At 40.9% G+C, this 15983-nt stretch overlaps 1 protein-coding gene across 11 annotated transcripts in view; it reads left to right on the forward strand.

The window, feature by feature from the left end:
- ST7 (suppression of tumorigenicity 7) overlaps nt 1–15983 on the forward strand; it is a 278014-nt gene that overhangs the window by 235133 nt on the left and 26898 nt on the right. For all 11 annotated transcript variants that reach the window (XM_032761526.2, XM_032761527.2, XM_032761540.2 and 8 more), the window contains 2 exons: nt 2703–2775; nt 4215–4317. In XM_032761526.2, the coding sequence (XP_032617417.1) occupies nt 2703–2775; nt 4215–4317 (176 nt within the window). The remainder of the gene's footprint in view (nt 1–2702; nt 2776–4214; nt 4318–15983) is intronic.

Genomic DNA, 15983 nt, shown 5'->3' on the forward strand with positions numbered 1-15983 from the left:
TTTGGTGCATATTATTCCAATCTTTTTCTCTGTGCATAGAAATGCTTTTAAAAATGAATATTAAAGCATACTTTTTATAAACTTATTGACATGTGCACAATACATTTCCCCCAGATCATTCAGTACCTTTCCACTGCATGATTTAATGACTGCATGGAATTGTACCCTGTGAATGAACTTACAGCATGTTAACCAGTCTATGATTGGACATTGGGCCATTTCCAGTTTTCCATTAGAAACAATGTTGTGATGAACAATCTTTGTGCACATTAATGATTATTTCCTAGTATAAAGTCTTAGAAGTGGAATTGCTGGGTAGTCAAAATGAAAAAGCTTTCCATTTATATTGCCTAAGTGCTCTGCAGAAAAATATGCATCATTTTCAAAAATGAAAATTGTAAACCAAAACCTATTTGAACAACAAGATGCTCTATGTGAAGGGAAATTTAGGATCAGTTTCTTTAGAGTGATTCATCCCTCCTTAGAGGCAAATTGCTATTACCAAGTAGATGTAATGTTTTTACAGAAAAAAGAATAACATTGAAAATATCTAAATAAACCAGCTATGCAAGAATATTTTGCCATTTTCTGTTTTTGTTAATCAGTGAGAACAAAATAACTTATCAGCATAAAAAGATAAGTAGAATGACATGCCACTAATGGGGAATGGGGTATTTTCATAGAGCTACATTTTCCTGTTTGATATTGATTAAAATATATTTTTGGTTATTTATTTTTAAGCATTTTTCTTGTGCACATATACTACTTAATAAAGGAGAAGGAGCAAACATTTAAAAAATGGAGAAAGTGTACTGTAGTCATCATAATGTTGCTGAATGCTGTTGCATTTTTCTAGCTGTGAATGTCCTGTCTATGCTAGTGAGAATGGAGGTCAGAATTCCAGATTAAAGATTACCTTTGATTAGGCATCTCTAGTCATTTGCTGGAACACCTCGAATGTATCTTTTTCTGTATTTCTATGGGTGAAAGTGTCCATTTGATTGATTAGATAACCATCAAACACAACTTGATCTTTCTTGTTGTGCAGCTAAGTCCTTAAAAAGAGGCTCCTTCTTGTGCTGCCACCTTCAAATAATTATGATCATTGTTTTCGGAAACAAGGCTAGGGTAATTTTAAAATAAAAAGTCTGAACTTTTAAGTAGGCCATGTATCATCTAGTTTTTTTATTAGCTTCAAATAACAATCAATGAGTATACCCTAGAAAACAAGATATTTTGTTCCTGTATTGATTCCCCACACTGGAAAGCTGTTAAATGTTTAGATGCTGGAAAAGCAACAAGACTAATCCATGAGTGTCTGGCATTTTTTTCTTCTTAATTGTAAGTGTACCATTTTATATAGTATGTATGTGGTGGTGACATTTTGCTTGAATATAGTTTATGAGATTACGGGTACAAAGACCTGTTTTCCTTTCAATTCTGTGCTGATATTTTCTATGATTGTGTTTTATCAATGTCATTGAAATTTCCCTCAAAGAGCAATTCCTTAGGAATCTCCTTGGAATTGGCATTAAATACTCTTTATTGAAAGAGAGATTGGTTTTCTTTTATGAAATTGTTTTCTTCTGCCTCTGTCTATTGGCTAATTATGGGACTACTGTTTCTCATTTCTACTTTAATGTAATCCTTTCTAAGTTGAAAACAGCCTTGCAAAGAAACTCGCAGGGCATTCCAGGTGCAAAGAATTCCTCTAACCTAGAATGAATTTTGCAGCATCTGGGAATGGCATATTTTTACCTGTTCTGAATTAAGGTATTTCTGTGTCATAGTGTAAATTTGGTTGCAAGTATTAAATACTAACTCCTATTCTGGAAAGAATGCAATCATAATTTAAGAACACATTTTTCACCCAAAGGGTGCCCTCTTTGAGTTTATCTACTCTCACTTGTACCCTGTGCTTTCACTTTCCTGTAAACTCATTATCTGAACCCCACGCCCACCCTGGCCCTTCTGAAATTTTTGTAAAATTGAAAGGAACTGTTTTTCCTGATGACAAGTGAGGCTTCATATGAAAGGAGATTTGTGATAGGTTTGCATGGGCAAAAATTGTGTAGTTTTCTAAAGATTTCATGCATATACCCTTTAAAAGTTATATATGTTTATTTATATATTAGACATATATGTATATCTCTTCGACTTGGACTTTTACATTTTTAACAAGCACTATTAAAAATTGAATGTAAACTTGAAATTTAATGCAAAGGAAATTTAGTTTAAATCTGACCACTAAAGACTCATTCATTTGGCTAAGTCTTCTTTTAATCTAGATGTTTTTCTTCAATTAGCATTTCATACACCTGTTGAGAAATTTTTGTAAGTGACAAAGACACTTTCATGTCTTTCACCTCAAGGATATTCATGTGATATCTAAATTTATATATTTATAGCTATATTCTGCTTAAACTCAACATATGAAAATTCATATTTTAAAATAGAAGGTGATTGCTTAAGAGTCAGCCTGGTGGACATGAGTTATTCACAAAAATACACACTACCCTTAGTTTCACATACCACGTTGATACAGTAAGGAATAGCTGAAATTCTTGTGTAATGTCTGTATTAAAATATTCTTCATTTATGCTTTATTGCACTTAAATGTGATTAAAATGCTAGTGTATTGAAAATGATTGTTCTTTGTTACCTGCAAACTTATGTGTTCCTACTTTCTTTTTCTCCAACAGATATAAGCTTACCAAAGTCAGCAACAATATGCTACACAGCTGCTTTGCTCAAAGCAAGAGCTGTCTCTGACAAGTAAGTGAATAATAGCTTGCGTGGTACTAATGCCTGACCGGAATTGAGATGTGTTGTCTCTGAGGGCTTTCTCTGGAAGTTTCTCTTAGTCTATGAGACCCCTGCTTATAAGCATGCATTTTCCAAAACCTGCTGTTCTTTTCTTTCCCTATTAGAAGGAGGGAGTGTATATCCTCAGGTAATGTAAGGGTGTGTAAAGGTATCCTAAAGCAGGATTTATTTGAAATTCCATGCTTCTGAGATGACTTTTTTGGTGTGAGACAGTAGATACCAAAACACCTGCTTGGGACTTACACAGAATACCATCCTTCTATTTGTTTTTTGCACATTCCTCTCCCTTCAGCAGTCCATAACTGGGTAGTGTCATACACACGTGGAATGTGGCAGACGGGATGGTCATCTCTCATTCTTTGCCTCATCAACTTCAAATTAGTCCCCCACTGGTCTGTTAACTTTGAGTTGCCATCTCAATGGGACGTTTGCCTATTTTGTTCAGGCAGGTGACTATGGCATATAGACTTTTCATAAGCATCCAAGGATGCCTGTCAGTTGAAAGAGCATAGATGGCTTAACTGCTTTTGAGTTCATAAACTCTTACGCTTCCCCAATATAATCCCTCTGTAGCATCGAAAGCAGAGAACAGGAAACCAGCCTCTGCTGTATCAGACAGGTTTGCTGTTAAGTGTGTGTACACTTCAAGACCAAAGTAATTTTCTTTCATTCTTTTTTATCCTGTAGATCGCCAGTACCTACTGCAACATCTTTTCTCCCTACACAGCGACTCCAGCTTGGGAGGGCAGGGCCAGGGTTGTCACAGCTTCCCCTGTGGTGTCTGCCTGCCAAGCACAGCTCTGGAGTTAGCCCTGGGTGTGAGGTGAGAAAGAGATTGCATGGTCTGGTTTTTTTCATTCACTCGGGCAGGTGTCTCGCCCGCAGTTTGGGCATGCACACGCCCCCTGCCGGAATGGCCCCAAGCAGGCTCGCCTGCTGCTGAAGCTGCAACGATTTAACCTCCATCGCAGCACTGACATTGGGTGGGAGGCCTCCTTTCAAATCCTTCCCAGTTCTGTTTTTAACCAAGTACGCTCTTCTGTAACCTAGTTTTCTCTTTTTCCTACACTGTCTGCCCTTGTCAGTCCTACCTCTTCCCCTGACCTGAGCAGGTACCTCGTAGAAGACTTAGATTAGCTATTTAGACAGAGACTTGACAGCCGAATTTAACTCCTGCCATGACTAGATGCAAGCACGCTTTCTGCTTCTGCTGGGGTTTTTGCTGGCCTCGGTCTGTGGGGTCACTCAGAGGTTCCACACAGTAGAAGTTTGGAGAGCTCATGCTGTTGGCTCACTGTGATTTTATGGGCCCTCGATGTGTAGATGCATTCGGGTTGATGCCCAAGCAGTGGTCCCAACTGGATGGTTTTTGTCTTTCTGCTTTTCAGATTCTCTCCTGAGGCTGCATCTCGGCGGGGGCTGAGCACAGCAGAGATGAATGCAGTAGAGGCCATTCATAGAGCTGTGGAATTCAATCCTCATGTGCCAAAAGTGAGTCTGTGGAATCCCCACAGGAACTCATTATGATAGCAGAGAAAGCATTCATTGACCACAGTGTTGTATCTCAAGTACACCGGTTATAAAAAAATGAATTGCAACCAACAAATGCTGAGGCCCTGTGTAGTGTGTGGGCATTAGCCTCATTTTAAGCAAAAGCTATGCTCAAGAGGCTTTGGGGCAGATTTCCAGACTTCACTTAATAAGGGTAAATCGATAGACCTCGCTTAGGCAGGCCAGGAAGCCTGAAATTGGCAAAAAGTAGATATCCCGGGAGTGTTGACGCATTTGACAGGAATTTCACACCAGTTATGGTCTCACATAGACCAAACTCAGGAAGTAAATGTTGTTGTGAATAAAACTGGTAAAAAAAAAAAATACTAATGTGGCATTCCATGTCTCTGTAAATAAATGATAGTAATCAGTATTGGCAAGAAAATAATAGAGAAAACTTCAAAATATGAAGAAGTATTTTGCTTTGTACCATTTTAATAAGTATATATAGTAGAAAATACTTGTCTTAGTTATTAACCACGTGGTTGACCAATTTATAAATACCCAATATTTCCCTTTTTTTTTTTTCTGCAATTGATTTTAAGGGAATCAAATCAGAGCAGGGAATATTTCTGTAATCTTTTATTCAGGAGATGAATGTGTATTTATTATTTACCTATATTTAACTCCCTGCTCTTTTAGTATCTACATGCTGTATTACGTAATTATCATCTTCTTTGAGGGAGGAAAAAAAGTAGCTGAGAGCCACTTTCAGTCCCGCTATTAAGTACATTTTGACCTCTAAGAAACTTCGTGTGGTTCACCTCAGGTATGACAAGCCATGACTTCCTTGGCAAAATGTCTGATGAAGACTTACTGGTGAAAAATGACAAAGGAAGGCTGTTTGACTTGTGTTGTAGCACTATAGCAAAAGGGTGGGGGGGTATGAGTGAGAGAGAGAGAGATGGTTTATGGAGTTAACTACTTTATTTTGTTGATATTCAGAGTGACAGAGATAAGTGATCTAATATCATTCCTGGGATTTTACTCAAGTCTAGGTCGTTTTTTTCACTTGGCAGGAAATTGAAGAGTGGTTCACTATGCCACATTTGCATAAGGATGTATTTATTCATTAGGCCTAATGGGTAATGACCAACATAGTATTTGTAGATTTATGTATTGTCCATATGGTGCTATAACTATATCTCCTTATATAATATTTTTCACCTAAGCTAAAAATGTTTATTCCACTTTGACCGAAATTTAATCATGAAAATGTTATCCTGAATTACAGTAAACTGAGGTCATCTATGAATACTTATTGAATGCCATTCTCTACAGAGCTATTCAGTAAGCATAAATAAGGTTCTTTTAGAAGTAGTACTGAGCAATAAGTTCTGGATTCTGAGGCAAAACTTGTGTTCCACTTGTGGTTCTGTCATTTATCAGCCATTGGACATTAGGCTTAGCATCTCTCAGCTCAAAGTTGTCCCTCATCTTTAAATGAAGATAGGATATAAGCCCTGCCTATCTTCTGTGGTAAAGATCAAGTGAGATTATATATTTGAAGTTCTTTGAAAACATTTGAGCACCATTTATTTGTAAATTATTAAGATTTTTGATAATTATTAAGAATTTTGATAATGGTTGTGGGCTCCTCATATCTAGGAACCAGATCTTTTACCGTGATCCTAACTAGAGCCTTGCAATCCTGGGGCACAAGACAGAAAATCAGTACAGTACTTGTTGGTTAGATATTTTGACTGAAGTAGTCATTTAATGCTATAATGCTGGTCCGAAATGGTTAATTGAGCCTCTAGAAGAATATTAAAAGCCTTAAGAGACGCTTTAAGGCTGCCATGGAAGAATTTGACACAGTTAACTAGGATTCCACCTGCAAAATAGAATTACCCTAAAAGTGGAAACATTTCAAATATTTGATTGCACTCTACTTTCTAATCATGAAACTGAGAGAAGGCAGGGTAAACTACCTAGGTAAACTGACTCTCCAGCACTTTGCTTTATTGGTGATTGTGCTGAGGGGAGATGTGTTTCCAGATCCTCTTCATCTATCAGAATTTCCGTGGGGAACGGGTCCTGGGATTCACTGGCCCCATCTGTCAAGAATTAGCCACAGATTTCTAATATACAGTATGCAATGTGCTCTAAACATCTAACTTTAGCAAATACACACACACACACACACACACACACACACACACGGTGCCTTGGAGGCAGAGAATAATAGCCTTAGTTCTAATGAGACATCGGTGAAGGTTACAAACTCTTGGACTCTTACCATAAGAAGGGTCTTTAAAGATCATCTAGGTCACCTTCCCATCCTAACCTTGACTCTCTCCTTATAATGATACTGTGATAATCATTTTTATTATTGGTTTCTTTTGAATGTTACGTGCCAAGCACAGTGCTAACTGAAGTACTTAAGCCCTCTCATTTATTTTTCATAACGACTCAGTGAGCTGTATTATATTATTATCCCTATTATATAGATGATGGCACTGAAGGTTTGGAGAGGTTAAATAATCTGCTCATGGTCATACAGCAAATAAATGACAGAGCCTGAACCAATTCTGGGTTATCTACTCTTAAATGTTGCCCTTTACTGCCTCCCACACCCCACCAGGAAACAGACCAGCCTAGGCTTGGACCCTTCAAATGCTGGCGGGCACACCGCTTCCTAAGACATTCAATCCCTTAAGGACAATTCAGGTTTCTTCAGGATATCTTAAATGATATGACTTCCATGGCTTCTTTTTCTCTATCACAGGAAGTTGTCAGTGGCCCACCACAGGAATTTTTAGTATCTACATGCTGTATTACGTAATTGTCATCTTCTCTGAGGGAGAAAAAAATACCACATATAATAACTGAGAACTGCCTTCCATACATTTCCAGCTTCGCTTCATCTGGTATCCCATTAAGCAAAGATACATAGGTAATATTTCACCATCCAATGATAAATACTAGTCATTTACCTTCGGAGGGCTACTCTTAGGAACTCTCTTCACTTGCAGACATGAGGAGTAGGGAGGAAGTGTTGCTCCTTACCACATCACAGGACTGGGAAATAAATAAGAACAGTAAAAACCCCTTGTCTCTGTTCTGAAGCAGAGCCCCTTAAGTGGTCAGATGTATGCAAATCTAAATCTGAAGTATTAGATTGCAGCAAATTTTTGAGGAAAATTGGGGATGTTAATGATGCTGGTGATTTTCAACAACTGAGAACAAAAGAAGACAAAGAAATCTCGAATCCATTAGAGGATGTTTTCCATTTAATGGGATTAAAATAGCTTTGCATGTAAAGAAAATTCCATTCACGTAATACTGGACAAAGGACTGCGCTCATCATGGTTCTGTACCTTCATCTTTGTATTGTTACAGTTTATTGGGTTTGGAGCCTTCTTTCTGCAGATATGCTCCATGCTCACCCTGCTCTTCCTCAGCAGTCTTGAGATTTACATTGAGGTGGGGGTGAGGGAGACATTTCTATCAGTGACCCATCAACTACACAGACCTGGGTTAACCAGAGCTTATGTGCTCTTAGTATGCTGCAGCCACACTGCAAGCCTTTCACTGCGAGGAGACATATTTTTGTTTTGGAGGATGTTACATTAACTCCTTCAGGGTACCAAAGATAAACTTCCATTTTCTGACAAGTTTCCAAAAGGTGGGCTAAATTATTTGTTTGTTACAGGCAATATTAGATATGTCTTTTGCTCTATAGTGGTATTATAAAAAAAATCTACTCATATTTAAGACTATTTCTAGCCTTTTTTCCTATGTATTTTAAATACTTTTACTATTTTAAAAAAATTAGCATAGGGCTCTTAACATGGACTTTATGGTTGGGTATTGGGGGTGTATTTGTTTCTGAGGGGGGATTATCAGATTTTCAGAGTTCTTTAACCTTAAAAATGTTATCCTCCAACTTACAGTTCAAGTATTTTATCTGTGTGCCTTCAGACTCTTTTAAGGCAGTTTCTATAACTGGATACTTCTGTTTTGGATACTTCTTTTTATGGGTGTGAGGTAAAAAACATGTAACATGAGATCTACCCTCTTAACAAATTTTTAGGTGTACAGTACAATCTTGTTAACTGTATTAGTCCATTCTCATGCTGCAAATAAAGACATACTCAAGACTAAGTGATTATAGAGGAAAGAGGTTTAATTGACTCACAGTTCAGCATGGCTAGGGAGGCCTCAGGAAACTTACATTCATAGCGGAAGGGGAAGTAAACACGTCCTTTTTCACATGACGGCAGGAAGCAGAAGAATGAGCAAAAGGGGAAAAAGCCCCCTATAAAACCGTCAGATCTTGTGAAAACTCACTCACTATCATGAGAACAGCATGCAGATAACCGCTCCCATGATTCAGTTACCTCCCACCAGGTCTCTCCCACTACACATGGGGATTATGGGAAGTATAATTCAAGAAGAGATTTGGGTGGGAACACAGCCAAACCATATCATTAACTATATGCACATCACTGTACAGTAATCTTCAGAACTTTTTCATCTTGCACGACTGAAGCTCTATTCTTATTGAACAGCAACTCCTCATTTTCCCCTCCCCACCGCCCCTGGCAAGCACCATTATACTCTCTGCTTCTATGAATTTGACTACTTTAGATACGTCATGTCGGTGGAATCATGTATTATTTGTCTTTCTGTGACTGGCTTATTTTACTTAGCTTAATGTCCTCAAGGTTCATCTATGTTCTAGCCACCAAATGACAGAATTTTCTTCTTTTTAAAGACAGAAAATTATTCCACTGTATGTATATGCCACATTGTCTTTATCCACTCATCTGTCCATGGACATATAGGTTATTTCCATCTCTTGGCTATTGTGAATAATAGCTGCAATGAAAATAGTCGTGCAAATATTCTTCTCAAGATCCTGCTTTCACTTCTTTTGAATGAATACGCAGAAGGGGGAATGACTGGATCATATAGTGGTGATTCTATTTTTGATTTTTTGAGAAACTTCCAACTGTTTTCCTTAGTGGCTGCACCATTTTACATTCCCACCAACAGTGCACAAGGGTTCCAGTTTTTCCACAAACTTGCCAATCCTTGTTATTTTCTTGAGAGTGGCCATCCTAACACGTCAGGTAAAATTTTTTTGTGGTTTTGATTTGCATTTCTCTGCTTGTTAGTGATGTTAAGCATCTTTTCATATACCAGTTGGTCATTTGTATATCTTCTTGGAGAAATGTCTATATGAGTCTTTTGCCAAGTTTTAAATCAGATAATCAGATTGTTGGGCTTTTTTTTTTTTTTTTTTTTTTGCTATTGAGTTGTAGGAGTTGCTTATATGTTTTCAATATTAACCCCTTATTAGATATATGGTTTGCAGATATTTTCTCTGTTCCACAGGTTACCTTTTCACTCTATTGATTGTTTTCTTTGCTACACAGAAGCATTTCAGTTTGACATAGTCCCACTTGTGTATTTTTGCTTTTGTTGCTGGTGCTTTTGGTGTCACATCTAAGAAATCATTGCCAAAACTAATGTCATGAAGTTTTTCCCTCCTTTACTTTCTTCTAGGAGTTTTATTGTTTACATTTAAATTTTTAATGCATTTTGAGTTGATTTTTGTGTATGGTGTAAGATAAGAGTTCAATTTCATTCTGTTACATTTTGTTGAAGAGAATTATCTACTTCTTCCCTCTTTCCCACCCCCTGACCCAAGGCAGGATTGTACTCTGTCACCCAGGCTGGAGTGCAACGACAGAATCATAGCTCATTATAATCTCAAACTCAAGGGCTCAAGGGATCCTCCAGCCTCAGCCTCTAGATTATCTGGGACTATAGTTATGCGCCCCTACAGTCAGTCAGCTTTTAAAAATTTTTAATAGAGACCAAGGGATCCTCCAGCCTCAGCCTCTAGATTATCTGGGACTATAGTTATGCGCCCCTACAGTCAGTCAGCTTTTAAAAATTTTTAATAGAGACGAAGTCTCTGTTGCCCAAGTTGTGCCTCAAGCAGTCCTTCTACCTCGTCCTCCCAAAGTGCTGGGATTATGGGTGTGACGGACTGTGCACACAGCGTAATCTACTTCTTGAGTCCTCCATGGTAGATATCAAATTGACATGACCGGTCAACTTCTATAATGAACCTCTTTGGGCAAGAAGATTTTTTAGTCAGGATTATTTCCTTAGGGTAGATTTAAAGAATGGGAATTACTAAGTCATGTGTAGAAGCACTTTTAAGGCTCTTGATATTGCCGAACTACTTGCCAAAAAAGATTATAGCAGTTTAAATCAGCAGATAACTCCTTCACCATATTATCATACCCTCACTGTCACTGAGCAGTTTGTTTGAAAAAGAAAGAAGGGGAGCAATAAATATTTATGAACCTACTAAGCACAAATGGAATTTTGATCTTTTCGTCTGCATTTCTTTGCCACTACTAGTTTGGTAGAACATCATTAGCCATTTGTATTTATTCCTTTCTGAATTGTGAGGCAAAACATTATAACAACAGAGCAAGGAATAATGACCTAAAGGTAAGGAGAGCTATGAAGTATCATTGAAACGGTTCATCACGCCTGTAATTCCAGCATTTTGGGAGGCTGAGGCAGGAAGATCGCTTGAGTCTAGGAGTCTGAGACCAGCCTGGCAGGGTAGTGAGACCTAATCTCCACAAGCAAACAAAAAAATTAGCTGGGTGTGGTGGCATACGCCCATAATCCTAGCTACTCGGGAGGCCAAGCCAGAAGGTCAAGACTGCAGTGAGCCATGATTGTGCTACTGCACCACAGCCTGGGTGACAGAAAGAGACTTTGTCTCTAAAAAGGAGAAAAGCTCAAAAGTATTCAGAACAATGACTCCCGTTACTTCCTGTCCACAGGACTGGAATAAAGTATGGGAGGAGGGAGTTAGTTTCCTGCCCATTCTTGTTTTGGTAAAATGAGGATAAAAATAATGGCTTCACAGGACTGATGACAGGTAAATGAAATTACATCGTGTAATTCATTCAGTACCTGCTCAATACATGTTGGCCCCTTCGTTATCTCTTCCTTTTTACCTCCCGTTCTATTTCTGTGCTTGCAGGCTAGGTGGAAATAGAGGCTGCCTAGAAACATGCATTAACAGGTGCTTCTTGGGCCACCCTAGCCTGAAGAAGGACAACCAGAGAGTGTAACAGTGGCACCTCAATGCCTTGGCCTTGAGGACCCTCAGGGTCCCTTCAGGCCTCCAGATTTGAGGGGAGGCTCTAGCATGTTCTGGCTGCAGCTATTGTCTTCAGGGATTCTGCAGCTTGTAGCTGCTTGGTAAGTTCTTTGCTTGTGGCTGATTGTTACCCATTTCCGACCTGTGTCTTATATTCTTGTTCTGAGCCTGGTACCATCCTTGCTCCCTGCCATCCCACTCCCATCAGGTCCTCTACCCCAACACAACACTTCACGTCTGGTATGAAACTTGCCCATATGCAGGCCCCTTCCTCTCCCTGTTGCATCTGCCTCCTGAGGTGGAACAGGCCTGAAAGTCTGTCCTAGGCATGCATGAGGTTGCCTCATAAAACATCACTGTGTCTTCTACTTTGATTATAGAGGCAGGTGTCCCCACTATTATGGAGGCCGAGGCCACCCCTGTCCTTCCATTATATAACTCCTATTTCCCTGTCTGAGTAATCAAGATTGTAGGGCTACATTAACAGTCCCTAATACACACATATGTACACCGAACCCATCATCACTGACTCCCCCAGCGAAATGTTTCCAGATTCTATTAAGTTTTCGCTCTTTCCAAAGCTTTTCCTCTTCAGCCTATAAAAAGCAAGCAGCTATTTGTTTCATTCCCAGGGGTACTTCTACCAATTGGAGCTGGGCTGTTGGAGTCATCTCCACTGCCTACCACCAGGACAGGGAGAGTGGTGTGAGTGGAAGAGAGAGAGGTGGCAGGGAAATCCCCCTTAGTGTGAGCTGTGTGGTCAGGGGTCCCAGGTGCCCACAGTCATAGAGGAGGTAGGGGCCCACTCGAAAATCACCAGATGCTTTTTTCAGACCAGGCCTGAGCGGTTTATCGTCTCCAAGCCTGGGTTGCTTATATCTCCTTCCTCCCTGCCCCTGCACCCTCTGTCTTGGTGCCTATTCTCATGATCAGAGTTGGTAAGGCTCTCATGCCCTCAGAAGAGGAATTCTTCCATTTCCTCCCTCAGCTGGAAGCCACACACCTTGCCAGGTCTCCTGTCAGCCACAACATATTTGAACTACTTTTACTTAAGCAGGATCACTCTGCTCTAATAGAATAACCAGGAGGCATCCCTGCAACTTTACTTCATCCTGGAGGGGCTGACCTTCCTGCTGCTGTCCACCAGCTTCTCTAGTCTCCAAAGGTGTACAATTCTGAAGCAGAGTCCTCTTTTCCCTCCCAGCAGCGCATTCAGCTAGCACTTACTGAGCACTAATTATGTGCCAGCCACTAGGACGCTGGTCAGAACATGATGCGTGCTCTCAAGAAGTGCCCAGTCATTGAGAAGACAGACCAGACCGTGCCCCTGTGAGGCAGGCAGAGTGCTGCTGGGCCCACCAGAATGAGGCAACCAGCTCACAGTCAGAGTTGGGGCAGATAGCCCAGGTGCTCTATAACTCCTGGAAGCCAGATCCTGTGCTTTGCTATTATAAACATTCTCCAAGTGTGCAGTGGTAGGGGAGTGGCCTGGCTGTATACAGAATGCCCAAACCTTCCACTCAACTCTGAAAACCTTGAACGTTGTGGTCCCCAGAATTGAGCCTTGGCTGATAGGAAATCCTGACCTGGTCATCATCACCAAGGAGGGCTTCCCAAGTCACGGGTCTTCACACCACACACAGGCCTCCACTGGCCAGCTTGTGCTTAAACCATCTAGTGTTTCTTTCTGCAAAAACAAACAATTTTTACCTTTTTTAAAGCAATAAACATTTTTCCTTTCCTAATTCAGTCTTACATGAAACCTTAAAGTAGATGTAGGCCTACTCTGGTTGAAACTGGGATGAGAAGTCTGGTAGCCCAGCAACCCCAAGGTCCCTCTGCATACAGTTCAGAAAATAACAGATGGGTGTGACCCATCAGCACCAGAAAATCCCAAGTTTTTGAGGTCCCACCCATAGAGGAGGAGGCCTCCACCCTGCTCTGAGCAGCGGGGAGGGGGCTGCAGAGCCAGTACCAGTTGCTTAGCATGTCCGAGTGCTGTAGACAGAGCTGCTGAGGGGGAAAAAATAAAGAAAAATTGCCAGCACCAAGGGGGGATAGCTTTCATCTTAATCTTGCCCCAAATCCCAGAACCAGTAAACTATCTGCTGTCCTCACTGTGCCCACCCAAGAGGTAGTGGAGAGCACAACAGGCAGTCCTAGAGGGTACCGAGGGGAGGAGGGTGCCACACTCCCAGCACCCATTTCAGCAGCGGGGCAGACTGGGCTTGACACAATATGGAGGTGAGGACCTAGCCCAATACATATTTAGCTTTCAAATTATAAGTCTAGGAGTGTGGGAAGTCATGAGAAAATAGAGAGGAAAGAATGAAGAGTGTTATGACAGAAATGCATTCCCATTAAAAATGTACTTTCTTTTTTTTTTTTTTAAAAAAAGAAAGCTCATCTAATGTTAATCTAGAAACTCTAATTTCATGGGGATTTCAAGAGGCTTGTGGAAGAAAACATCGTGGTAATTGTATATGCTAATGGAGTACCTACAGGACATTGTTATAGTGATGGAAATTCTATTTCATGCAAACACTAAAGCAGTCCTCCCTTTATATCTTGGTAGAGCTGATTGACAGAGTATAAAATTGCTTTTTAATCCAATTTAGGAAACAAAATGTGTAGTGGGTTTTAGCATTTTAAAATGCTTGAAGCGTGGAAGCAGAAATTCAAAATACCCTGGCAGACTGTCTATGGTATTGTATATCAACAGGACATTTTAGAAATATTATTTCAATATAAGTTTCTTTGAATTGAGTCATATTTTGTTCCAAAGCTTTTTTGGATTAGAGTAAGGAGAATGTATTGTGGAAATATGACCCAGAGGAAAATGAACAGAAAGCGTTTTTTAGCCACATTTCTCAGGAATAGGAAGTTTGTAAGTCTCTTTCTTTAATAAAAAGCACTGCAGCTGCTTTCCCCAAGACTATCCGCATACAGGTCACCCCCACCAGGCTCATCACCTCTACCGAGGTCACTCTTATTAAGGCCCCTGCCACCTAGGCCACCAGATCTGTTGGCCTCTTCTCAAACGTCATCCTGTTTCATCTCTCCTCAGCATTTGGTCCCACTGACCGACTGCTGCTTTTTATGGTTTTTTTTTTTTTTTCCATGAAACAGGGTCTTGCTGTGTCACCCAGGCTGGAATGCTGTGGTGCTATCATGGCTCACTGCAGCCTCCACTTCCCAGGCTCAAGCAATCCTCCCACCTCAGTCTTGCCATGTTGCCCAGGCTGGTCTTGAACTCCTGGGCTGAAGAGATTTGCCTGCCTTGGCCTCCCAAAGTGCTGGGATTACAGGTGTGAGCCACTGCCCCCAGCCAGCCTGCTTCTTATGTCTTGAGGCCATCTTGACTCCATGACACCTTCTCTCTGTGCCACTCCTGTATGTCAGCACTCTCGTCCTACTCCTTTCCTGCGCTGCCATGCGTTCATGTTTTCCGGGGAGCTCTATTCACTGCCCTCTCCCTCCTTGCTCGAAGCTGTCTTGAGAGATCTCGGGTGCTCCTACTGTGCAGCTTCCACCTCTGGCCCGGAACACCCACATGTGTGTCTCCAGATTCTCTCCTAAGCTCCAGACCTGCAGACCCAGCTGCTTTCAGGCCATTTCTCCAAGGGTGTTCTGCAGGTTCTTTAAGCTGTTTTTGTTACCTTCCCCTGCTAAGCCTCTTCCTGCTTTGGTGTCTTTACCCTAGCTAAGGAGCTCACATTATTCTAGTTTCTTATGCTAAAAATTTGTCACCTTTGGTTCTTCCCCTCACTCTCACATTTAGTCTGGTGCCAAGTCCTGGAGAAGCTCCTCCTCCACCCCCCAATTTTGTCCCCATCACCTGGACTCTAACAGGAGCTTTTTAAGACTTTGCTAATTTCCATCTCTTCCCTGTCTGTTGTTCCTACACATGACTCACCCATTTCTCTCAAAATTGCAAACTGCACAACTCACTTCCCAGTTGCCTATGGCAGTGATTTCCAAACTGTCCTGCTAGGAGAGCCAGGAGGGTTCCCCAGTCCTCTCTTGGGTCCCTCCCTCAGATTTCCCCACAGCTTTGTTTTTCATCAGCTTCACAGATTCTAAGTGTCCCCCTGCCCCCGCCTCAGTATCTGCAGGGGATTGGTTCCAGGACCCCTCACATATACCAAAATCTATGCATACTCAAGTCCCCCAGTGGGCCCTGCAGAACCCAACAGAACCTGTGTTATGCAAAAAATCAGCTCTCTGTATATGCAGGTTTCCCATCCCATGAATATTGTATTTTCAATCCATGTTTAGTTGAAAAAAATTTTGTATAAAAGTGAGCCTGTGCAGTTCAAACCCAGGTTGCTCAAGGGCCAACTGTATTCTGCGTCTAAAAGTCTGAAAACCAGTTACTGAAGGTCAGGACACCCTCTGGAGCAGGTCATGAAGGCCTGTTACAGCCTACTTTTTCTACTTCACTCCTTTGGAGAGTGGCCTG

Source organism: Hylobates moloch, unplaced genomic scaffold (genome assembly GCF_009828535.3).
Source record: "Hylobates moloch isolate HMO894 unplaced genomic scaffold, HMol_V3 SCAFFOLD_1, whole genome shotgun sequence".
Taxonomy (NCBI): domain Eukaryota; kingdom Metazoa; phylum Chordata; class Mammalia; order Primates; family Hylobatidae; genus Hylobates; species Hylobates moloch.